Consider the following 25967-nt stretch of genomic DNA (forward strand, 5'->3'; position numbering starts at 1 on the left):
GGCTTCAGGCTCAGCACTCTCCATGCTCTGTCTTCTGTAGGCCTCGCGGCGGCCACCTGAGCTGTGGGTAGTTCCACCTCCATTTCAGGGATGAGGAGACGGAGCCTGACAGGTGGAAGGTAGCGGATTTGGGATTTATATCCAGGCCGTCCCTCTGGCTTCGCTGCCTCCCAGAGCTGCGGCGATTGTGTTCTCTGTTGTCGTGCTCTCTTTCCTTTCCTTTCCTTTCCTTCTTGAGACTCTGAGCCCGGTGCTCACAGGCTTCCATGAGCCTGGACGTGCGGCCCGTGCTGCCTGTGTGACCGGCGCCCTGCAACCCCGCTCGGCTTCGCTTGCACCAGGCCTCGGTGAGCTCCCGGCCAAGCTCTCGGTCAGTGCAGATTGGGTTGCAAAGCTCCCGACTTTGGCCGATTGAGATCGTGTCACAAAGCAGGCGACACAGCGCTCGGCTCCTGTGCGTTCTCGTCGCGCATGTGCCCTTCCCGCTGTTCCCGGTGCCGCTGGTGCGGGTGCGGCCCCGGATGCCTGCACGGGTTGCCCGACGGGCACCGGCCCGCTTGCCTCTGGCGCCCCAGCTGCAAAAAAATTGCCTCCCCCTTTGCTGCGGCTGCCGCTTCCTTTCGGTTGTTTTGTACCTTCTAAGATTTGCTTTGTGCCTTCTCAGTTCCTTTCTTTTATGCTTTCATTTAAAAATGGTTTCTGAGCAGCTATGAGGGAATGAGAAAAGGGCTGATGTTATTTGCTATGAACGCTTCTCTCGGATATTTGTTTTAAAGGAACACCTGTCGCATCCTCTTGGCATAATCGTGTCTGATCATTCCGGCTGATGACGAATGCCCCCCACCCTCTCCCCCTGCCCAGAAGTGACTTCCTTCTACCTTCCAGGGTGTGTTTTATTTAAAATGAACCTTTCTGCAGGTCGGCCCCTTTGCTCAGGAAGAGCATCTGTCCTTCCAGTCTATGAGAGCCAAGTGTGGTAAATGTGTGTGTATGTGTGGTTAGAGCCAGAAAGCCAGCGCATCCACTGGGAGGCAGCAGAAGGATTGTGATGTCAGTGGCCACCAACTCAGCCTCTCCAAAACGGCAGGGGGGACCAGCCTGCTGTGTGGACATGCTTGTACTTGAACCTGTCAAGGATTAGAGCCAACCCGTCCATCGGGTTCCCCCCCTTGCACAGTGGCCTCATTGTACCTACCTCCAAATGGCAAGATAAGGTCCTCCAAATACAGTGGTGGCCTTCAGGGCACAGTTGGTCATCTGGCTTTGGATGTGGCTCCACACAGAAGATTGTACATGCGAGGAGCCTAGCCTTCAGCAGCCGCCCTGCGTCAGGGCCAGGAGGCGTCAGGTGTACAAGACGTCATCCGAAGACACCTGTCTGACATCAAGCTCTTTGGCATGACTTCTGACCAGAGGAAAGCATCCAACCATTCAACTGAGAGACCCTCCACTCAGCAAAGATGGCCTACCTTTGGGGAATCCGAGACAGGCACAAAAGAGACTCCTCCTTCGGGGAAGAAATCCCACCTGTGCTAAGTGTGGTAAAGACAGTAGGTCATTAGGAGCAGCTGCGTTACATTCATGTGACAAAACTGTATGTCTGTGTGTGTCCTCGGGGGAGATAATTTTTCCAAGCATGTAATAGTGAGTGCCTTGCACCTGATAGTCATGTGATCTAATTGTCTTATTGGGGAATGAGAGACAAAAATGCCAAGGGAATTTGCTGGACTGCTGGCCATCTTTGTATGCTCTGTGCTATCCTGCTGCTATTGACTTGTGTATGAAGTTGGGTTGGGTCTTCAAATTACGGCTATGCCAGTTTTCCTCACCTTGGACTGTTAGATCGGACTTATTAGGATGTAAAATATTGCTAATGTGAACATAAATGATGAGGATCAAGTAATGATTGTGATAATTTCATTGAATATGCTATAAATAGACGAGAAAAATGACTAGAGAAAGAAGGGACTCAATACTTGGTTTGGTGGATTCCATAAAGGTCATCCACACCTGTAACACCAGTGTCCTTAGAACAAAAAGTAGTTTCAGTCGTTGGTCCCTGGGCACTTGTATCTCTTAGACATGTAGACCCCTTGGCTTGTCTTCCAGTATGCACTGTATTTGTCTCCTTTCTCTTCCATTTACCTATCCTTCCAATCTCTTTGCCCCTCTAACCTCGAATCTGTGTTTCAACTTGACATTCCTATTTTTTTCTAGAACCTCTCATTTTTCTAGCAAACCAACATCTGAGGACTTTCACCCTCCCAATAAACAAAAGCATATTTGTCCTGGTGGCCAGTATTGCATGTCATTGCATGTTGTGTGTCATTGTGGAAGTGAGAGGTAAGTTACATAGGAGGACACCTCATTGCCCGGTTGCTCCTTTGCTCTGCTGCTTGATGACATGGCCTTTCTCTCATTTGAGGGTGGATATCTGAGGGTGGTGCTTTGGGTCTTTGCCCCCACCTTCTAATTTTCTGTGACCCTCAGAATATCAGATACTCTTTCTGACAGCCAGGTTTCCTCCTCCTCCCATAGAGACGATATCTGGACAACGCTCGGGCCTTTGGTGTGACCCACTTTACCTCGTGCCTCTGTGCCAAGGTAGTAGTGTGGGGGCAGAGATGCCAGGCTCTCAAAACATTGAGCTGCAACATGCTTGCTGATGAAGTAGAATTTGATGTTCAGTCTCTATTTGCTTTTATTTTCCTTGGTCAAGTAGACTTTTAGGGTAGCTGCAGATCACTTGCACTCAGTGGATTTTGTGTTCTGTTGAAGGTATTTATCTACTTAAGAATACCGACCTTAGGACACAGATGGCAGCAGGAGGTGCCCATCTTAATCTTCGCTAGTGTTAGAGTAGACCCTTCCTACTTGCATGTCTGTGATGTAAGGGCTCTAGCATGGCCTTGCTCTCTGTTCACCAGAAAAAGTCTTCTTTTAGGGTCAGGTAATGTAGCCACCTAGGCTTCTTTCTGAATGCCTCAAATCTAAGGATTCAGCCCTTTGCATTAAGACACTAAGTTATTAGGCATTTACAAATAAAGAGGACATTAGTAGATCAAACTGCTTATGTTGGCCTCAGCTGTCTGTGAGGACCAGTTAAGAAAGTAGGAGGGAGGATCCTGAAGAAAGAAGTCTGGGTTACATGTACTTGTCTGAGGAAGAGGGTGGCGGGGGGAGTAGGTACCGGTGTGGGGGTGGGACGGGGCTTGTAACAGGCAAATGAATGGGCCTTGAAGATAAATATCTGTTTCATGTTTTTTTCTGGAACTGACCCAAACTGTAGTTCAGTGACGTGTGTATTGAATAAAATAGATTGGAATTTCCATCTTGCTTGGAATGTGCATTTGTCTTACAGAATTAAGATTTTTGTTAAAAAGAAGAGGTGGAAGCAGAATTCAGTGTTGCCCCTGCACCGTCGCCCCCCCTTGAAAGGACTGCTGAACCTACATAACCCTAACCCAGGTTGTGATTCTGCTTCTGGCCCAGAGCTGGTGCCTCATGGATATGCTGCCCGGTACCAGATAAGAAGTAGAGGTGTGTGCTTAAAGGGAGGAGCTTGTCTGCAGGTGCCAGGACCGTCTGACTAGAACTCAACCCATCCTGAGAGTCCATCTCTCTCACGTGGTCCCAGACCCTTTGATCCACGAGAGGCCTGAGATCAGCCCAGGGGCAGATCTTCTTCTAAGAATCCAAGGAGAGCGTGGACCTCCTCTCTAGAAAATGCCCAGACACACAGTGTTTGTCTCAAATATGCATGGTGGTGGTAGATCTCTTTAGGTGCGTCCATGGTGCCCCGATGAAGAACCCTTGCTCTGTAGGGGCACTGTTGTAGACACGCCGACGAGTGACCCTAAACTCTAGCCTGCCACGAAGCTATTTCCTGCCCATCACATGTCCCCCTGTTTGCTAATGGGCATGAGTCACTTGATTTTGAGTAGCACCATATGCCCTGAGGTGCTCGTGCGGTAGAAATATTGACTCATAATTTTTGTTTTCATTAAAAACCTCATTTTTCCAGGGCCTGCTTCTCTCTAAAACATAGATTCCATTTTATCTTCAAGCTGGCATACGTTTTTATGGCTGGGTTGGCTTCTTTGCAGAGATCTCTAGGGGGATGGGGGGAATTTCATGATCCTTCTTGCTTACTCAGTCTTAGGAACTTTCTCTCAGCATTCATAAAACCATTTCTCATTTTCAGTTTTCTTCTGAGATTGAGAAATACTGTTCTGTCACCTTGGAGCACCTCGAGGCAGTTGTCACGGCTTTACAAGCAGGAATGCAGCGGGATTGGAGGGTGCGGGCATGCAGGGGCCCCCAGGAGGGAAGCAGAGCACTAAGGGTGGGAGAGTGAGGATGTGGAAGGGGCACATGGGCCTGATTATGGAAACTAGATCCCGTGACCTTATCGATGTTTTGGATTTCACAGCAGACCAGCAGAATCGACAGACTCATGACCCTAAAAAGGGAGAAGTTTTTCCGTCTTTAAAATGCCAACAAAGTTCTTCAAATTCTGCATTTCTTGCAGTGCCAGTTAACAGTGGGTGCTTTGTGGATGCTGAGAGATCTGTATTTACATCGCCAGTTGACCTCTTTCTAACAGGGTTGACCAGTCGAAGACTCCTGCCTTCTTTCCTCTTGCCCTCATTTTCGACCCACAGTGGAGGATGGTGTCACCTTTCTGCAAAAGATTGACTTCCAGTATGGGTGGAATTGGGGTGTCTTCTAAGACATGCACTAACAACATGATGAATGAAACCACCTTTTTTTAAAAAAAAAAAGATTTTATTTATTTGAGAGAACACAAGTGGGGGAGGGGCAGAGGCAGAGGAAGAAGCAGACTCTCCACTGAGTGAGGAGCCCAACATGAGGCTTGATCCCAGGACTCTGAGATCATGACCTGAGCCGAAGTCAGATGCTCAACCGACTGAACCAACCACCCCTCCTTTTTTTTAATCCTAATTATTCACTTGAGTTTGGGTAGGAGAGGTTTTTGTAAATCATACGATAAGTAACAGGGCACATTTCTCAGAGGCTCTGGGAGAGAGAAATATTGCTGGATCCTTGGCAGTTTGCTGGCTTTGGCAGTTTGCTGAGGATCCAAGCCATTGATGTGTGTTGGGCTCTTCCTGGCCTTTCTTCCCCTGGGAAGGGCTCCCTTGAGCTCTGGCTTCTAGTTGCCCTGGAGTGAGTCAGCTTCTGGGGCCCATGCACCAGCCTTAATTCTCTCTGCTGTAGCCAGAGTCTCTGAGAGGCATCACCAGACACAGAGGAAATGTAATGTTGGATCAATGTGGAAGACCTGGGGAGGTTCACACATTGATGTGTGTACTTAGTATCATGTGGCAGGATCTTGCAGAACGACTTTGGCTACCAGAAGTCAGGGACAAGCTGGGTTTAATTTCCAAGTAAAGCAGACAGCAGGAGGAAGCGTGGTCCCGGGTGGTCTGTAAGCACGTTGCAGCAGGTGTGGCAGTGAGCGGGGGAGGATGGAGAATGCCCTGTGTGCTGGTGTGTGGACAAATGGGAAGTCACATTTTCAGAAGAAAGGATCATTCTGCTTCATAAAGCTTATGGCAGCCTCACTTGAGCAATTGATTTGTTTAGTCTGCATTCCGTGCTTGGTGAGAACAACTCATTTCGAGCAGGAATAATTGCACTCAAAATGCAGCTCCCTTTGCTGTGGAGATGTTTAAGGACTTTGCAGGCCACAACCCCCACGTCCCCTAGGGAGTGCATGCTGGTAGCTTGATTTGTGTTTGATTGTCTTTTTTCCTGCCAAAGCAAGATGCCCAGGGCATTGTCCTGTCCTCCCCGCAGCTGCCCCTGCATTGAGGGTAAATCTGCCAACACAGATTACTGCCCACCAGGTCACTACACAGGAAGTAGCCAACAGCAGCACCTTTGCCATCGGAAGGGATTGTGTCTGAGCTTTCTGGCTTCTGGTGGCGTCTAGTTGGAACTGTAAAGTCCCGGTGAAATGAGACAGCTGTACACCTCAAAACTGAAATCCAGAGGGGCAGGTCAGTGGGAAGATGACCCTGCTATTCCTAGCTTTCCAGCCAATTCCAGCTCAGTGGCCTGGGCAGCAGCGGGCACTGAGCCACAGCAGATGGGTGTCAAGGAGGTAAAGCTGTAGGAGAGGTGGGGTGGCCTCCAGAGCCCCTCCCTCTCCAACCTCCCGGCATGAAATCCTGGCAGCCCATTCCCTACCCCCCACCCCTAGATTAATCTGGTGAGTCTTTTGTGGAGCAGGATGAGGGGCCAAGGATCCTCACTTATTTCAGTATATTCTAGCAAAATAATTTTCCAGGGATGTCAAACAACACACATTGCAATGAGGCTAGAGACCAGGTACACAGTGGGGAGAACACCACTCTTGTCTGGGGGAGAGCCTACCCCCATGGGCTTTGTTGCAGTCTTTCCAGCTGTCACTCCAGAGTTGGGGTCAGTCAGAGGTGATTGAGAATAACTCGAGAGGGGTGTCTATGGAAAATGTCTGTCTCGTTGGAGATTTTTTAAATGCCTACTCCTGGGGAGAAGAGCACCGTACTTCCTCCGCAGAGTGTTGGTAAGGAATGGCCAGCCTGTGTATGCTAGGCTGCTCAGTTACAACCCTCTTGATGGCTAAAACACCCTTGGGGTATTGGAAGTGCCTTTAGATAAAAGGAGATGATTCTGTCCAATGGGGTTTATAAATCATTAGTTTTTGCATAGACACATGGGCAAGTCTGTATCCTTTTAGATTTCATACCTTGAGCTCCTGCATCTCTGTATATTAAGTTCATGGGTCTGACCTGTCATTGGTAATTAGAAACATGTAACATTTTTTACAGAGTGGTTCAGCTTACATGTAAATAAGTACCATAAAAACACAGGTAAACATGAAATGGGGCATCTGGTTACTTCTTTCAGTAGAATTCCGAGGACAACTTTACACGATAGTCAGAGTTCTTGATATTGGGGTCTTGAAAATGTTGTGCTCAGTAATCCCTCTCATACATTCTGCTCATTAACTTGCCTGTTAACTATGTAATTTGAAAAATCATAATCAAACAATTCAATTAATAAACTTGCATTGAGGAAAGCCAGGTCCGTTGCCTAGCATGAGTTTCGGCGTTATAAAATTTCCACATTTTCCTTTACATTTTTATTTTTGTCTCCCTTTCTCAATTCATGCCAGCTCTGAGACTTTTTTTTTTATACTTGCTGTAGTGATGTTAATTGATGTGAGTAGAAATAGTCTCAGAGTAAATTTTCTTGTAACTAAGGTAATTTCAGTTTGTCCCAGGGGTATCTGACTTTTGCTTATTAACAAAAAAGTTTACATTAGATATAAAGTGTTCTGGGTTATGCAAATTAATAGGAAAATATTTTACGGGAATAGTCCAGGTAAGGGAGCTCATACCCATATAGTTTTTTTGAAGAGCAAGCATTTTTTTTGTTGTTGGTGGTGGTGAATTAGAAGATTCATTAACAGTGGATGATGGGGAAAACGAATGGGCATGCACAGTGGCTAAAACATCCCAAAAAGGGCCTGGGCCCCAAAAGAGTCCTTGTCCACCCTGTGTCTAATAGTATTGGCTTACAGAGGAACTATTTCTGGGGGCAGGATTTGGCTCCTTCTGTCATTGCTAAGTATATGGGTCCCTATGCTGTGCTTCTAACTTCTGCTGGGGCAGCTGGTGATTCTTATTGATGATCTTGTTTTAGCCAAACTCAGGCCCTGAACTGGTTTTGTCCGAAGATGAAAAAAGTGACACTGAAGATAAGGAAGAGACAGAGTTGGGTGTCATGGAGGATCAACGGAGTATAATTCTTCATCTCATCTCACAGCTCAAACTGGGAATGGATTTGACCAAGGTAGGTTGGCATGTCTCACTGGGTTTGCAGCCAATGGTTTGGGGTCCATCTCCCCTCACCCTTCAAGACTCCCCTACTCGCTTTCTTTTCACTGTGGTGAGCCTGGGGAAGTAGAGTGGGGTAAAAGATCAGAATGACACTCGAGCATGGATATTCCAAGGTACAAATTGAAAGGATGTTTTTACGTGAGTGGTCATCTCAGAGCCTGAGTGTTGCATTTGACTCTCTAGAGGAGCTGCTCTTCTAGCAGGGCAGGGTGAGCATCAAAAAGGAGCACATGAGATGATAGGGAAAATTCAAGATAGGATTTCTTTGCCTCCTGCTGTGTTCTAGAGAAGGTTGAAGATGTAGGGACAGTTGTGGTATATTGGCCTCAGAGAGAACAATGGAAGGAAAGAAAATGGTGGACCTGGGAGTGAGGCCACCATGTGCCTGGCCACAGCCTGCTGCCAGCTTGCATGAGCTTTAACAACCAGTCCCCAAAGGGCAACCTTGTTGGGAATTCAGATCCCATCATCCACCTGCAAAAAAACAGACCTGCTGTTTGGTTGAAGTGCAGCCTGACCCTTCCTGGTGCTGTGCTTAGCCACAATTCTTCCTGGCGGGGGGCGGGGGGCGGGTAGCATCAAGAAAACCTGGTGTCTTGATGGTGAGAGATCCTCCCTCATTCCAAGTGGTGGTTTCATTCTGGGGGCAAGTAGGGAAAGCAATTCTGTATGTAGCTGAAGGGTTGTGTGGTGGCAAGCGTGGGGAGGGGGGGAGTGCCCACCTAGTTGCATTTCTAGTCAGATACTATATCCAGATGGGCTCCCTGGAAGTGTGTGGTGAGATGGGAGGAGGCAGGCAGGGCACTCCCTCAGGGCCCAGACTTGTAGTAGGTGCGATATCAATCTTACCCTCACCAGGAGCTCCCTGTGCAATGAGACTGTGTGGTCCAGTAGAGGGATGGCTACTGAGGAGAGACCTAGGAGGAGGGTGTGCTCAGGAATGGAGGTTCTAGAACCTGAAGGCCAGCCAGAAAAAATGTGGACATGATTGAGATGGTCAGCGCCACTGAAGGCACCACCCGTGGAAGCTGTCTGGAGGGTAGTTGGTTTGTTTGGCTGCCATGACAAGTCTGGATACCACAGGTTCACCTCAGACTGTGCTGGAGGCTGGAGAACCGGGAGGGGAGGGGAGGGGTGGGTGTGAGAGATTCTTTGAAGAGGAAGATGTCAAGATGGTGACTGCTTACGGGAAACAGGAGTCAGGAGCCTCAAAGATGACAGAAAAGCCTTTTCCACAGAATGTTTTCTGTGTCTGAATGTGAGCGAATCTGATTTCTGGGAGACTCTGGCACTTTAGAGAACATGGTGGTTCCATGCTGGGAATGCCTGACCTCAGAAGGTTCCCTGCCTTGGCCACTCTCTTCCCTCCGCTTGGACCTGCCCACCAAGCTGTGAAGACCTGCTCTGTATTACCCTGCCTAATTTCCCTCATTTTAGCCTTCTAGCTCTAGAATGGTGCTGCCCTTTTTGTTGGTGGAATCATTTAAATGCTTGCCTTTTTATTTATATATTTATTTTAAAGATTTATTTGTTTATTTTAGGGAGTGAGAGGGAGCACAGGAGGGGAGGCTCAGAGGCAGAGGAAAAGGGGGAGAATCTCAAGCAGACCCCCTGCTAAGCATGGAGCCCGACTTGGGGCTCTATCCCATGGCCCTGAGATCATGACCTGGGCCAAAATCAAGAGTCAGATGTTTAACCAACTGAGCCACCCAGGAGCCCCTAAATGCTTGCCTTTTTAAAAGCCACCTCTTTTTTATTCTTGTGGATTTGTGGACGCTTCACATAGAGCTTGAGTTAAGATCTGGTGGAAGGAATGTGGGTAATAATGTGTACTAGTATGATCTAAAACCACGTTTCCAAACTGGGTCATGACCCATTGAGTAGGTTATAAAACCAATGTAGTGGGTCAGATGATCATTTCTAAAAAATGAAATAAAATGCAATGGAAAAATCTCAGAGTGTACCACACACGAAATTTTTATTTTAGTTCTGTTGATGCATGTGTACTGGGTCACGACGTAAAGCATATTCTCATTGTGGGCTGTATTAAATAATATCTATGAAACATTGATATCAAATCATGAATGGTATAGGAGAGGGAATGTCAGAGTCACTGAAATTATCCAGGTCAGATGTGGAGAAACACAATAAAATACCAAGAGGACCCTATTAGGGCAGGTTGAGTGTCTCAGAGACCTCACATTATAGCTCTCTTGTTTTAAAATAAAGCCCAGGAACTGTACATCTCCTGTTATTTTGTTAGAATATAATTGCTTTGCATATCTGGAGCCACGGTCTGTTCCTTAAAAGGGCAAATGTTAAAATTTATCCAATACTCAGTCGGCTATTTGAAAGAACGGTTTTCTGAGCCCGTAGTTCATTAGCTTATTTACTGGGAAGAAGCTATTATTCAAAAACCAAGGGAAGATTTGATGAACTCAAACAGTTGAGAGAAGAAGAGGTAAATATTCTATTGCATCATAGAAAGGGTGAAGACAGCCTCTCTTTCCTTACTGTCTCCATTTCTCTTCTTGGCATTCGCCTGTGTCATTAAGTTAAGCTTGTTCTGGATTGGCAGTGGAAGAACTTAGCCTGGATGGAGCATCAGATGAGCATGCAGCCTGGAGATTAGATCTTCTTTGGCTCAAGAACGGAGCTCTGGTCACTCTCCATAAAACAAGAATACCGCCCCATCTTTGAGGAGGTCGCCAGTATTGACACACCCACAAGTCACCGGCATGGCTGGGCATCTAATGTGACATTTTGCCTTAGTTTATTAATGGTGGTCACCAGACGGGGCCAGTTTCATGGGTGTGTGACCAGTGGAGTCACACAGCCCTCCCATGCTCAGAGGCTGCCCGTGTTTGATTGAATGTTCTGCTGTTGCTCTCTTGAAACTCTTAATAATTTTTAATAATAATGGGGCATGCATTTTCATTTTTCACTTTGCCCCACAAAATATGCAGCTGATCCTGCCTTGAAAAGCACCCCTGGCTGCCCTCCTTCCTCAGCCATGCTTCTGTAACCCCAAATTGCTGGTGACGACCTCTGCTGCATGACCCGCTACACTTCCACCAATTATGGGTAGTATGGAAAGGAGAGGGCAAGAAGGAACTACAGAAAGATGGTGGGCCACAGGCAGGTTCTTTGAGGAAGTGATGTGTAGTTTGAGCCTGCAGGTTGGTGGACATCGGTGGAAGGCAGGAGAGGGCATTCCTGGCAGGAGGAACAGCATGGGCGAAGCCAGAGAGCATAAAGCAGCATGGCTGGAGTACAGTGTGTGCTGGTGAGTGGCACAGCTGAACCTCAAGTGAGGAGCCATATCACATCCTGTGGACCCTTCTGGGTCACGTGAAGGAGGGCAAACTTGATCCTGAGGGCCACCAGAAAGCCTTGGAGGGTTAAAGTGGGTGAGAAGCATGAAGAGTTGTTCGGAGGTGCTGTGCTCCACCTGGGCTCCAGGGAGAGGGGCAACAGAACACAGGGTGGAGCTTGGAAGTCTGGGACCTTTGTGACCTACTTTTCGGGGATCTAAAAGACGACACTCAGTAAGGTATAGGTTCACCTATTTCCTGAGCTGCACACCTGCCCAGGTGTAGTGTTCTAGACACAGGGAGTGTCAGCAGTGAATAAAACCTCCAGCATCCACACCTCCGGGAGCTCATGTGGTGACAGATGGAGGCAGACAGCAAATAAGAGGGAAGAGAAGAATACAGACATGAGTTTGGTGCCGAGAAGCAGAGCCCAGTGGGAGGGTGAGAGGGGACAGTGCTGGGGAGGGGGACAGGCCCTCTTAGATCTGTTGCTCAGGAGGAACGCTCCCAGGTGCCACTGGAGCAGAGACAGGATTCAGACAGGGAGGTCAGCCCAGTGACTGTGCAGTGGAAGTATCTTCTGGCCAGATTGGGCACGAGTGGAAAAAGGCCCTGATGGCCCCTGTTCAGCTTTTTGAGGGTGAGCAGGGATGCCAGTGTGGCTGAATCCGAATACACTGCATGGGTGGGTTGGCAGGAAATGAGGTTGGCAAGACAGCAGGTCTGTATGGGGGGGTACTCCTAAGATATGGTAAGGACTTGGAATGTTCCTCTGAGTGATGCAGTGGCCACTGAAGAGTTTTGAGCAAAGGAACACATGGCCTTTTTTGTACTTATAAAGGATTATTTTGACTCTTGTGTGGAAGGTTAACTGGGGTGGGGGTGAGTGGGGTATGGGAAGCAGGGGGAAGGGTGGAAATAGGAAGGAGGTGAAAGAGGATGGCAGAGTGGTAGTGGCAAATTTTGGGTGTCCCTGCTAGATATGGATGTCCTGATTGTGTATGGATCAGATGTGGAGTGTGAGGGAAAGAGGGGTAAGGAACGACTCTAGGATTCTGACCTGAACAACTGGAATAATAAAAACTAGAGCTGCTGGGACACCTGGGTGGCTCAGAGTTTGAGCGTCTGCCTTTGGCTCAGGGAGTGATCCCGGTCCGGGCTCGAGTTCCACATCAGGCTCCCTGTAAGGAGCCTGCTTCTCCCTCAGCCCGTGCCTCTACTTCTCTCTGTGTCTCTCAGGAATAAATAAGTGTTTAAAAAAACAAAAACAAAAAAAAAATAGAGCTGCCATTTGTTTCAGTTACCTATTGCTGAGGAATAAACCACTTCAAATGTCAGTTTATTTTTATTTACTCATTTATTTATTTTAAAAATTTATTTATTTATTTTAAAGATTTTATTCATGAGAGACACACAGAGAGAGGCAGAGACATAGGCGGAGGGAGAAGCAGGCTCCCTGTGAGGAGCTTGATGTGGGCTCGATCCTAGGATCATGACCTGAGCCGAAGGCAGACACTCAAGTGCTGAGCCACCCAGGCATCCTAAATGTCTAGTTTAAAATAACCATGTTGTTCATTCGCGGCTACACAATCTGGGCTGGGCTCAGCTGGGTGGTTCTGCTGTCTTGTCCATGGTCACTTTAGTGTCTCTGGTGGTTTGGTTATGGCTGGACTTGGCTGAGACAACTGGACCTCTCTCTCTTTGTGAAGTCTTAGGATCTCTACCCATCTATCCTTCCCATGTGGCCTGACCAGCTGGGGAGCCACATGTCTTACTTGGTGGCTCAAAGGTCCCATGAGGACAAGCATGAAGCTGAGAAGCCTTTTTAAAACTTAGGCCCCAGAGTGGCACAGTGTCACTTCCTCTGTTTGATTAAAACAAGTGCTTTCCAGGAGCTGCGGTTCATTGAAGGCCACCAGTGCCATAGACGACCACTGCCCTTTACGGAGAAGGGGAAGACCACTGGAAGTGTGGGTTGGGATGTTGGGGGTTATCACAAATTCATCACAGATCTCTTGAGTCTGAGGTAGCCATTCCTTAGACAGCCAAATAGAGAGGATGTGTAGGCAGTTGGTGTAGAAATCTGAGGGTTATGAGTGAGGTTCAGGTACAAGTTTGAGAACAAACAAGGAACAGAGGGTGTAGGAAGCCAGGAGATGGCAATGAGTTCCTCTAGGAAGTGAGGGGGAAGATGTGGGGGAAGTCCAAGGACAGAGTCCCATGATACCCCAACACGTTGAGGTTGAGAGCATGAGAAGGATCCCGGAAAGGAGGTTGAGAAGGGCAGTCAGTGAGGTAGGCCAGAAACCAGAGGAGTGTGATGTCCTGCAGCCACAGGAAGAGAAAGAACACTTCCAGAAGAAGGGAGCCCTTGGCTGTGTGGAATCACTGTGGAGGTGTCAGGAGAGATCAGGCCTGGAAGTGGACCGTTGCATTGTTTTTGTCACGGTCTGATGGGGTGGGTTCGAGGGAGAACAGAGAGAACGGTGGCGGCAGAGAGTAGAGGACCGTTTCAAGGGCTCTGACTATGGTAAAAGGGGAGCAGAAAGGCGGTGGAAGCTAGAATTGGGAGACTTGGTTTCTGAAGACGTCTGGTACTGGTGGGGATCGAGAGGAAGGGGTGGTGGCTGCAGGAACCCGAGTGGTAGGAGGGCATGGGCGGAGGCCACCGCAGGGCAGCCGTTGCCTCCAGGGACCAGGCAGGGCCCCGGATGCAGACAACGGGAAATTGGCAGGAGAGCGGAGTAAGCAGGCTGCCGGGGTGGCACCCCAGCTGGGTTCCCTAACCTGAGTGCCTCAGTTTCCTTACTGTGAATGAGGGGCAGCTGTCCCTTCCACGCGGCTGCCCTGTGGGCGTGGGCACCTGACGTGCGGGGCTGCTCAGAGCGGTGCCCGCTGCCGGGAGGTGCGCAGGGCCTGCCTCGTGATGATCGAGCCCTCTCCCTGGACTGCTTCGCTTGTCCCAGTGACAAAAGCAGCAGGAAAGGAGCGGTCATCTCGGGGCGACCCAAGGTAGGAGAGAGGCCAATGCCCCCACAGGGCCACCTAAGTAAGTTTGGGTCGCGGAGGCTAAGTGAGACCGGTCCGTGTGTTGGCTCTTTCCCTCCAGGAAGGTTGAGCTGCAGGTGGAGGCATGGAGGAGGAGAGGAGCTGGAATAAAGTGGGGCTGAGGCTCCGTGGGTTAGGACCCGAGGGGGAGAAAGCGGCAGAGCCTTGGCGCGGGGTAGGGGAGGAGTGTCAGGCGGGGCCGTGCGTGGACTCCACGCTGGTGAGGCTGGACACGAGGCTGTGTGGGGATGACGCACAGAGCAGGGTCACCAGGTGTTGGTCTGGGTGGGGCTGGGATGAGACGGAGTGAGGTGAGACATCAGGGGTCGCAGGTGGAGAGTGCAATGCTTGAAACTGAGATTATGGAGGAGGAGAGTGGGTGGTAGGGTAGCCAGGTGGCCTACATGGATTCTTCTGGAGGGTTTAGCCTGAACTCCAATTTTAGAGGATTGGGTGAGAGGGAGATCTTCTAGAACAGTGGGTTTTGAGCCCTTCCAGCTGATTCCATGGAGCAGGTGGGAGTTTGGGGGATGGAATTGTGGCTGAAACTCTAGCGCAAGGCAAAGGGACAGAGGATGGGGCTCTCCTCTGGGCATGAGGCCCCTGAGCGTGAAGATACACGGCGCCTGTCCCGTTAAAACCTGAAACTGGGTTCACCTCTCGGTGAGTGTCAAGCCAAAGCTCACAACCAAGCCAAAGACTAAGAAAAGGAAGAATTTACTTGCAACCAGCAAAGGAGAACACCAGGAATCTCTCCCAAGGCAGTGTCTCCCCAGATGACAAAATTGGAGAAGTTTGGAGCTAAGGATGCACACGAAGGGACTTGCACGGTGGTGAATACAGCATGCAAGTGGGGCAGAGGTCATCTGAAGGTGACAGAGTTTAGGTCAAAGTCAGGAAGCGGCTAGGATGACCAGTTCTCTGGCTCCACTTGCTCCAGTGTCTGAGCACTTGGGGGACTTTAGACCTCGTAAAGATACCTCCAGAATGTGCATCAGGTCCATCTTTACTTCTGAATCTGCCCTGGGAGTTTTACCACTGATTTATGGTCTCTGATGAGGCTTTCTCCTGGCCTGACTTTGGCTGTTCGTACCTTCTTTCACAAGGTGGCAGGGGGGTGGGGTGCCTCAAATGATGTTTCTTATGTCAAGAAAGCTGCGTTTTCCTCTTTCTTTTTCCAAGGACCCCTAACTCTTTCTGCTTACACCAGCAATTATGGCAGATGAGATTTTTACTTTGAGAGAGAAGCTTGCTGAGATAATTCTTAAATTTCTACGATTCCTAAAGAATCGCTCAGATTGTCCTAGTAGCACTATTTGTAAAACCAGGTGGAGATTCGGGGCACTGTTGTGGTTTGGTTGACCCCCATATCACAAATCCCACTACAGCAAACAGCCATGTACTCACCAGCAGGTTTGAGGAAGAGAACACTGTCATCGCCTATGTACTCTGAACTGGCTGCATAACCTTCCACCAAGTTGCTACATGGTCTTGGACCCCCTCAACAAAGAGTGTGATGGGTCATGTGTCTCTCTGCGGCTTCTTGATCCTACCATGATGTAGAAAACCTCTTGGATCTACAGGTTTCCTTCTTTGTTTCACTAGGCTAAATTTCCAGGTTCAGCTGTGGTATGCAAAAGATCAGTGTTGCTGTGGATAAGCTCCTCCTTCCAAGGAGGAAATTTTAATGAGAAGGGTCAGAAGAGCCAGGGTTTATCCTGGAAATGAACCCCCACTGGCACAGCTGTGGGTATGCAAAGTCCTGCTCCTCCATGTATTGTGTCCACTTCCCTTCTCCATGCCGTTGGCTCTTCTCTCTAAATCTTGTTTCTAATATGCTATCAAAGTCCACTTTCTCTCCTGAAATGGTTGCCTCTTAATAAAAAAACCCAGTAGTAACCTGGCTTCCTGAAGCTTGTCTCGATGACTCTATGTCATGGAGGGGGCCAGTGGGTGTCATTTCCCTGCTTCTTCCCTGTGCTATTGGCAGGAGCTCTTTGATCCTGCTTTTCCAGTAAGACCTCTACTGAGTGATTATGAGTCTTCTGGCTTTCCGGGGGGGGGGGGGGGGGGGGGGGGGGGGGGTGCAGTGAGGGATCCAGGCTAGGCCTAGACTGCGCAGAATTGGTTCACATTCCAGCTCTTTCTTATTGGTCTTTCTGGGCTTCAGTTTTCTCATCTGTAAAATGGAATTGTCATACCTGCTCATAGGTTGTTCAGAAGATCTGACAAGATAATGTAAAATCCAAAGCGCTGTGCTTGGCTTGAGTTCTACATCTGTTTTTTGTTTGAAGATTTATTTATTTGAGAGAGAGAGTGAATGTGACTAGGAGGAGCAGAGGAAGAGAGAGAACCCCCTCAAGCCAACTTCCCATTGAGCATGGAGCCCAACGTGGGGCTCGATCTCACCACCACTCAGGAGACTGTGACCTGAGCTGAAACCAAGAGTCAGACGTTCACCAGCTGAGCCACCCAGGTGCCCCTCTGTGTGGTTTAAGTTTGAAACATTCATACGTTCTTACACACTTGTCTTGTTTTATACAATTATTTTTCCTTTTTTCTCAAATAATTTAGTATTTACAAAAGCACCTGAGGTAGTCCTAGGTGTTGCTCTGGTCATTGAGATTTACTCTTAGTCTTCAGCTTTGTCACTGAAATATTTTATGACAGGTTTGTGTCTGATCTATGCTGTTCTGTTCTTCCCCGAGTCTCCAGGTGAAGCTGCTGGCCCCTGATTATAACAGCCAGCCCCAAGTGAGCATGTACTATGTGCTAGGGGGGCTCAGGGCTAATTTTGCACTCATTTCATACTCACAAAAGCCCTAGAAGGTTGGTATTCTTATTTTTCCTGTTTTATAGCAGAGACATTGAGCCTAGGAGAGATGAGCTTGCCCAAATACACATGACTGTACCTGCCAAGAGCTGAATGTCAGCTCACAGCTTCGATTCCCTTCTGCAAGCCAACATCTGGGACTGAGAGAACCCAGGAATTGATTTTCACAGATGAATCTCTCTTTATGTAGTAGATACCTTCTTGGAAGAAGTAAAATTTTATTTCAAACTCTTCCCATCTAACAAAAGTTTTCCTTTTTTTTAAAAGATTTTATTTATTAGCGAGAGAGAGAGAGAGCGAGCACAAGCAGGGGGAGCCACAGGCAGAGGGAGAAGCAGACCCCCCCACCGTCACCCCTGCCCCCACCCACCAGCCAAGCAGAGAGCCCCTGTGGGACTGGATCCCAGGACTCCGGGATCATGACCTAAGCTGTGACATCATGCAGAGGTTGCTGGCACTTTAAGGAAAGGCAGGGGAGCGTCCTGTGGGCCAAGGATAGGAACCACTGGCAGTGTAAATTATCTCCTCTTTCTTTTGTAAGGTATAGTTTCATGTTCTTCCCCTGGTTTCCTAAAAGGATTACTTAGATTGTCCTCGGTGGGTGGTTTCAGCTTCTCCCTGCCTGCTCCTTTGGGCGCGCCCGCCAGTCTAAGGACAGAGCTACGGAGACGATTCTCGAGGTTATTAAGTTAGCTGGTGTTTCTTTGGAGAAAATTATCCCTGCTCCTGGCCGTTCTTTGCAGAAGCCTGCTGCTGTGTTCCCTTTGCACGGGGAAGGGACTCTCACTCTTCTTGGGGACCAACCCTCTGACTTTCTTGGTGGGCGATTGATTTCCGAGTTCTAAGCGCCCAACCTGAAGATGAGTTACTTACTTCTAGATTGATGCAGCTTTAAATGTAATTAATTGTTCTCTGAGTCCCGAACGCAGATCTTCTCTTTTTTTTTTCTTTCCCCAAAGTAGTTCATTGTCTTAATTATGTTAATGGGAGAAAAGGCAGCCCTTATTGATGGCTCGATAAATCTGCAGTTGGGATTCCAGCCATTTGGACGCTGTCAGTCTGAACAGCTGGGCCATCACTCATGTCTCCATTGGAGGCAGACAGCCCAATTAGCACTCGCCACTTCTTGGCTCTGTGTCTGCAGCGCCCACTGCCCAAGGAACAGATGATTAAGTGACTTATTTGCAAAGGCGTGCGCATATGCGCGCACACATACACACACACACACACACACACATGCAGGGAGATCCCCGTGAGAGATAGAAATCTGCTTTAGTAAAAAGTATGATCTTACCCGAAATGTTCAGGATCCTGGTTTTCAAAGGCATTGGTCCAGTATTCTGCACAAACAGCAACAAGACAGACCGGCAAGGGATGGAAGAGGAAATGGTCCTTCCGCTCCCCACCCATCCACGTCCATCTCTCCGGGTGGAGTACTTCTTCCTGCTCTGGTAGAGCTGCAGCGTTATTTTCAAGTGTAGACTATACATCCAAGTAGGTTGGACTTGCCATTGGCTGTGAGGCCACGTTCCCAGGGTCTGCAGTTTGGGGAGCACCGGCTTTGAAAATTGATAAATTCTCAGGTATCGCATCCCTAGTAGGGCCTTTTTTCTGTTCCCGCCCCCTTTGTATTTTGCACATTTCCTGATCTGTGGTCGAGCTGTAAGAATAGCACAGTGAACTGCCCTGTAACCCTCACCCTTATTTGCCAGTTGTTGACATTTTGCTGCTTCATTTTCCTTCTCTCATCTCTCTCACTCTCACTACTTCTCTCTCCCTCTCCTCTTGCTCTGCAGCCTCAGATACACGCCTGCATGTGTGTGTTAATGTCTGGTTTCAGGTGAACCATTTCCGAGTACGTTGCAGACATGACCATGCTCCCCTGCATCCGTCTGTGTGTGTCTCCTGATGACAAGGACATTCTCCTACATGACACGCTGGGTACACTCAGGAAGTGTATTGTTGATACGGTATTATTTCATATGTGGCCCACGGTAGAAATTTCTCAAATTGTCCCAATAATGCTCTGATTTTTTAATTACTTTAATTAATTTATTAGAGAGCACAAGCAGGGGGAGGGGCAGAGGGAGAAGCAGACTCCCCACGGAGCAGGGAGCCTGATGTGGGGCTTGGTCCCAGGACCCTGAGATCATGACCTGACACTTAACCAACTAAGCCACCCAGGCACCCCCCAATAATGCTCTTTATTGCAACAAGCATTGTCTGTGCCATGGTGGAGACCTGTGGCATGTGGTGAGGGTATGTATGAAGGAGGGACTTTCCAGTTGAGCCTTGGGAGCAGGAGCTGTCAGAAGAAGCTTCACAGAGGAGGATACCTTTGAGCAGAAGAGCTGTTTCTCATTTGGACAAGGCAGGAGGCGGGCAGAAAAGGGAAACAGGATTGGAGTGTGCGGGTGTGTGTGTGTGTGTGTGTGTGTGTACTTGTAAGGGGAGGGCCAGGGGCAGAAAGTGAGGGATAGTCCCCCACAAGAGGGAGGTGGGGGCCAGATTGGACCTCACTGATCTCTTAGAGAGATGGGTCTGGCTGTGGTGTGGAGAAGAAATCAAGGCAGCCAGCTCGGAAGCCATAGCCACACTTTTCCAGACTGGGGTGGTGTGTTTGCCTTTCCTTTTTTTTTTTTTTTTTTAATTTTTATTTATGATAGTCATAGAGAGAGAGAGAGAATGAGACAGAGACACAGGCAGAGGGAGAAGCAGGCTCCATGCACTGGGAGCCCGATGTGGGATTCGATCCCGGGTCTCCAGGATCGCGCCCTGGGCCAAAGGCAGGCGCCAAACCGCTGCGCCACCCAGGGATCCCGTGTGTTTGCCTTTCCTAATCACCTGTGGTCTCCCTCCCAGTAGTAATATTTGTGATAATTTTTGGACAGGTGGATTGCTTGGTCATTCCAGGAAGAGTAGAATGGACTCGTGTGCCACCCTTACCTGTGTGCCACTTCTTACCCCCTACTTTTTTTTTTTTTTAAGATTTATTTACTTGAGAGAGAGAAAACACGTGCACATGCAAGCAATGGGAGAGGCAGAGGGAGAGTCTCAATTAGGCTCCCTGGTGAGCATGAAGCTCCATGGGGGGCTCGATCCCAGGACCCTGAGATCATGACCTGATCCAAAATCAAGAGTTGGCCCCTTAAGTGACTGAGCCACCCACGGGCCCCTGCCCCCCACTAAGCAATGGCAGTAGGTGAGGTGGCCCAGCTGTCCCAGGGCTTCTGTCCAGTGAACTCTCACCTGCCTTGTCCACTGAGGGAAAGAAAATGCTCCCGTTAGCCAGAAGCAGGTAATTGTGTTGTGTGGGGGGTAATGGGAAGAATTTGGGGTGGCAGTTGGGAGCCTCAAGTTTCCTGTGTGGTGCCTTCGCTCCCCATCTGCCGTCTCTGTCCCCCGACCTGGAGACCCGGGCGTTGGACTCCATCACCCGGAGGGGCCCTCTCCGTCCTGACAGTCAGTCATTTGGAGTGTCAGTGGCGTTGTGTCCCCTGGTTATCTTGTTTTAACTCTTCAGCTTCGGAGTTCAGAAATGCTAAGTTGGGGGGAACCGCCTTCTGTTCTTGCCCTTTTCAAAAGTATATATGGAGAGGGTGACCCTGGTGGCCGGGTCTTTCCTTGTGATGCCAGGCTCGGGTACACGCTGGAGGATGCCCCTGTCCGGAGCACCGGACTTGCTGCCAGAGAGGCCCCAGCCCCCAGGGGCAGAGGGCGCAGCTGAGGCCGCCTAGCGACCCTCTCGGCAGGGGCGTTTGGGGCTGGCCTCCCGCCCTAATTCCGCCCTTTCCCTCTCGGGTTCTCTCATGATCACCGGGCCCTGCCGGGGGGAGGGAAGGAACAAGAAATGGGGAGGTTTCGGGAAGGCCTGGAGATGCAGACATTTGTGGCTTCTTTTCTCTTTCAGTTGTTTGGCCTCATTGGGGGGTGTCCCACGGCTGATTAAGCCCCTAGTCCCCGCACAGCCTGTCGGGCAGAGCTCCCAGGGTGACCCTGGGCAGCCGGGGGGCAGGAGAGGGAGCCATGGTGAGAGTGTGGGGCTGCGCTTGCCTCCCCTTTACTCTGCCAGTGGCCGCCTGCTGTGGAGGGAGCCCCTGGCCCGAGAGCCCCCTTGGAAAAGCAGACGCCCTACAGCACAGCAATGGCCATTGAATGGTGACCTGTCCCCACAAAAGATGTAGGAAGTAATCACAGTGGCCTCTGAAGGCCATTCTGAGCCAGAATGTCCATTACCTGGCCAGCTCAGAGCCTTGGGGCAGCCAGAGTCTGTTTTGTCAAGTTTTGGCTGAAGGAAAATGAAGAAATATCCATTGATTTGCATAGTTGTGTCTTTTCTTCCAGTATATTGTAAAAGCAAAGCAGAAAGAGACTTATAAAAAAATATAAAAATCACTCAATTCTAACACCAAGAAATACATGTTAACATTTGGGGTCTTTTTGTAATACTAGATTTGTGTCACATGTTTGACTTTACATCTGGCTGCTTTTCTTTCTTTCTTTCTTTCTTTCTTTCTTTCTTTCTTTCTTTCTTTCTTTCTTTCTTTCTATTTTATTTATTCATGAGAGAGAGAGAGAGAGGGAGGGAGGCAGAGACACAGGCAGAGGGAGAAGCAGGCCCCACGCAGGGAGCCCAATGTGGGACTTGGTCCTGGGTCTCCAGGATCGCACCCTGGGCCGAAGGCGGTGCTAAACCGCTGAGCCACCCAGGGATCCCCTGGCTGCTTTTTTACTTAATGAGTGTACGTACTCTTTCCTCTAATGTAGTATTTAATCTCAAGAAAAGCGTTAATAAAGATAGCAGAGTCCCCTCTCCAGGGGGCTGGACTTTTTCCAGCTTCCTCTGAAATCTCTGTGCTTTGCTCATCTCCTGTCTGCCTGTCTGTCTCTTTCTCTCAGGACATCCCTCTGCCATTGTATCTACACCCTTTGCTAGGAGGGGTCTGAGCAAGCTGAGGTGGAGGCAGGGTTGCAGATCTGTAAGCCTTTTGACATTTGCAGTCAGAGAGTATTTTCTCGGGAGTTGGGGACTGTGTGAAGGAAGGAGACTCAGTCTTTAAGGAGGGAGTGTAAGCCAGCTGCATCGCCTTGAACTTGTGTGGCTCTTCTCTCTCTGCCTCCCTCTCTTCTCTTTCTGTCTCTTTCTCCTGGAGGGTGTTAGGGAGGAGCCAGCAGGCCATGGCTAGACTTCCAGCTTCATGATCCTGTGCTGAGATGCTCCAGGTCAAAGTGAGCTGTGCCTTGCAGCCAAGTGATTGGTATTAATACCCAGTAATGAAGTCATTTTAAGATCACTCTGGAACAGTGAGGAACAGGCTCGCTCTCCTCCGCCTATCAGCGATAGTAATAAGGGACCTGCTTTCCAGCCCAATGTCACAATGGCCTTCATTTGCTTTAACTGACTTCCTCATTGGGGTTGTGGGGCACCCGATGACCACATGCATCCTCTCTGGATCAACAAGGAGTCTCGGTCCCGTCCCTGGCAGAAGCATCCAGATTTCTACTCCTCTTTTTGATAGTGATGTCAGTAACAATCCCATGAGAAGCCCCTGTACCAGTCCATTTGCCAGAAGATTCTGTATTAAGTGTCAGCCTGTTTCTTTGTAACTTCTGCTTATTTCTTCTGGCCCAGCCTTGCAGAGCAATCTCCACACATGGGCCTTCCTCTGCATGGCAGCTCTCTGGGCATTTGCTTGCTAGCTGATTGGTCTTGCCTCCCAGAGACCTGGGCCATGGGTCCTTTCCTCACTCCTGCTCTGCCTTGATCGTGTTGGGATTTGGATGCTACTCTTCTAACAGAGATCTCCAAATAAACCCTCTTAGTGGTGGTGTGTGCTGGTCTACCTGGACCCCCTTTGATGCAGCACCAAAAAGCCCCATGTTTGTGGGGACACACCGAGCACTCCCCTGGGTTGTCTGATGTCAGGAAGAAAAGGAAGAAGTCCTTTTGTGCTCTTTTCTTCACATCTCTAAGTAATAAGGAGTTAGTAAAAGAGGGTTTTGTCTGGGGATGGTGACAGCAGTGGAGGGGGAAGTAGAGACCGCTGTTCTAGTCCAGATGAGCAGAGAAGCAAGCCACGCAGAACCATCTAGTCCACGAAAGTGGGGTGGCATCATGCCACCACAGCAGCCACTTCTCCAACCTTGTCTTCTTTGATGTCATTTCCCCTAATCTGTCGCTTGTATACGAATCAAAAGACAGCGTTCTCTGGCTTAAGCCACGATGGATTTGCTTGGTGGTGGTTGCAGCCTTTTCCACGTAATCTCGGGGTCTCCTGTCTGACTTTGTCTCCTTCCGAATGTAGGTGGTGCTTCCCACATTTATCCTGGAGAAGCGATCCTTGCTGGAGATGTACGCGGACTTTATGGCACACCCAGACCTGCTGCTGGCCATTACCGCGGGAGCCACGCCCGAGGAGAGAGTCATTTGCTTTGTGGAGTATTATCTCACAGCCTTCCATGAGGGCCGCAAGGGGGCCCTGGCCAAGAAGCCCTACAACCCCATCATCGGTGAGACGTTTCACTGCTCCTGGGAGGTCCCCAAAGACAGGGTCAAGCCAAAGAGGACTGCTTCCCATTCTCCTGCTGGCCACGAACACTCGGTAGCCGAGGACCCTTCCACAAGCTACAAACTAAGGTTTGTGGCCGAGCAGGTGTCTCATCACCCACCCATCTCCTGCTTCTACTGTGAGTGCAAGGAGAAGAGACTGTGCGTCAACACTCACGTATGGACCAAAAGCAAGTTCATGGGCATGTCCGTGGGGGTCTCCATGATAGGGGAAGGTAAGCCATGCCGGATGTTGCAGGGAGCTTGGCTCCGACACGGTGACGTTTATACACCTGATAGATGATTGATGAGTGTGTGGAGTTCTTTGTTTTTATTTTGTTTTGGAATTGGGGTGGGTGGTGGTAAAAAGGGACAGGTTTTGTTATTATGGGGCGAGACCCTGGTAATTTCCCAGTGGGGCCAAGGTCATAGACCAGATGGGATGCACCTGGATCTTTACTACATTTTAGCCGTGTGTGGGGGCCACCTTACATGCTATTTTTATTTTCAGCTTCGCATGAATATTAGAGTTGACTCCAAATCTGTGAAAACACATTTATGTTCATTTTCACCCATGTTCTGGCTCGCAGACAATAAGGATAATAGTGCTGCCTATTCGGAATCTGCTCATAAACATTCCCGAGGCAAATCTCTGGATTCTGCTAGAGCTTTCTGAAGCGAGAACAATGTAATCACACACTTGTGGATTGCATGGTCCTGTTTTAGCAAATAGCTGTGAATGAAGTTTATTCATTGTTTGAAGAAACCTATAATAATCCTTGTTAAACTAAAGCATCTGGGTTCGTGGTTCTTCCACTTCTCTGAGTCACAGATTCCTTTGAGACTCTGAGACTGTGGATTCCCTTCTCAGGGAAAGAAAAAAATCCAACACAAAATTTAGTTTTCAGTTTCAGGGAGTATATGGCTCTTTGGAAGCCCTTCCAAAACCACAGGAGAGAAGAACACCTCTCATTCACTTAGGGCATTTTTATTGAGTGCCTAATGGATGCTAGACATTGTGTCAGGAGCTATAGATTTTTGTTTTAGAATTTTTATTTATTCATGAGAGACATAGAGAGGCAGAGACACAGGCAGAAGGAGAAGCAGGTTCCTTGTGGGGAACCCAGTGTGGGACTCCATCTCAGGACCCTGGGATCATGACCTGAGCGGAAGGCAGACGCTCAACCACTGAGCCATCCAGGTGTCACAGGAGCTGTGGATTCTTGTATAAACAAAATAGACCAAAAAAAAAAAAAAAAATCTCTATCCTCATTCGGTGCTTCCATTCAACTTCTATTTTACTGGTAATTTATGTTGGTTGTGTGGGAAGCTGTGAAATACTACGGAGAAAAACAAAGCAAGGGAGGGACCCGGGAGCAGTGGGGACGGGGCAGGGGGCCTTAGGAGGGATGCGATGGTGCCCCGGAAGGCCTCACACTGTGTTCCCACACGATGCCAGAGGCCCACCCGAGGCCCCAATGTGTGTACTGGTGAAGTCTTCCCTTTGATTTAGGAACAAAAGTCTGTAGGCAGGAGCTTCAGATCTCATCCTGTGGAGTTTCAGTCCTTACGCCAAGTTCCCCAAGTCCTGAGTGATTCGAAGGTGAAATGTTGGTTTGCTGGAGCTGATGGAGCGCGGAAGCCGTTCACACCTTCGGGGGGTCACTTACCACCCATGTGGGCAGGTTTTCTGGCACCTTCCCTGGAGCCTTGTTTCAAGGGTGTTTACTTCCTTAGCTCTCGTGGGGTGGTTCAGACACTCCGTGGGATTATTCTCGTCTGCTCATCCGTTTACTCGGGACGTGAATGGCACCATTCTTGGTGGCAGTGACCAGGTCTAGACAGAACTCGCTGCCCTCGGGGACTGACCTCCGCTGCATGAGTCGCGGAAGCCCAGGCACGTGCGGGAAACGGACACGTGGGTGGCGCCGATGAGACCGTAGGACGGGGCGAGGGGAGTGGGGTGCCCGGCAGAGGCGCCCCCACCGTTCGTAGGGCAGAGCCCAACAAGAATGCAGGCTTTGAGTGAAGGCTTGCAGGAGGTGGGAGAGGAGCCGGCGACGGCTGCACGCAGGGCGCTGCAGGAGGCAGAGCCGGACCGGAGCAGGAGGCCCGGAGGTCCCGGCGAGCAGTGGGGCTGGGGTGTTCTGGAACCTCGCTGAGGCGGCCACGGCGGAGCAGAAGGGGCCGGTCGGACAGGAGACGGGCCCCGACCACGGGGCCTGGCTCGGGGGCCTGCAAGGACTCGGCCTTCGCCCTGGGTGGCAGGTGGACGCGGTGGAGCAGCATCCCCAGGGCTGCCGGTGTTGAGT

At 49.5% G+C, this 25967-nt stretch overlaps 1 protein-coding gene across 3 annotated transcripts in view; it reads left to right on the plus strand.

Moving 5' to 3' along the window:
• Window positions 1–25967, plus strand: part of OSBPL10 (oxysterol binding protein like 10) — a 296485-nt gene that overhangs the window by 256125 nt on the left and 14393 nt on the right. For all 3 annotated transcript variants that reach the window (XM_025461091.3, XM_049100041.1, XM_049100042.1), the window contains 2 exons: window positions 7717–7866; window positions 23414–23891. In XM_025461091.3, coding sequence (XP_025316876.1) covers window positions 7717–7866; window positions 23414–23891 — 628 coding nt within the window. The remainder of the gene's footprint in view (window positions 1–7716; window positions 7867–23413; window positions 23892–25967) is intronic.

Source organism: Canis lupus, chromosome 23 (assembly GCF_003254725.2).
Source record: "Canis lupus dingo isolate Sandy chromosome 23, ASM325472v2, whole genome shotgun sequence".
NCBI lineage: Eukaryota > Metazoa > Chordata > Mammalia > Carnivora > Canidae > Canis > Canis lupus.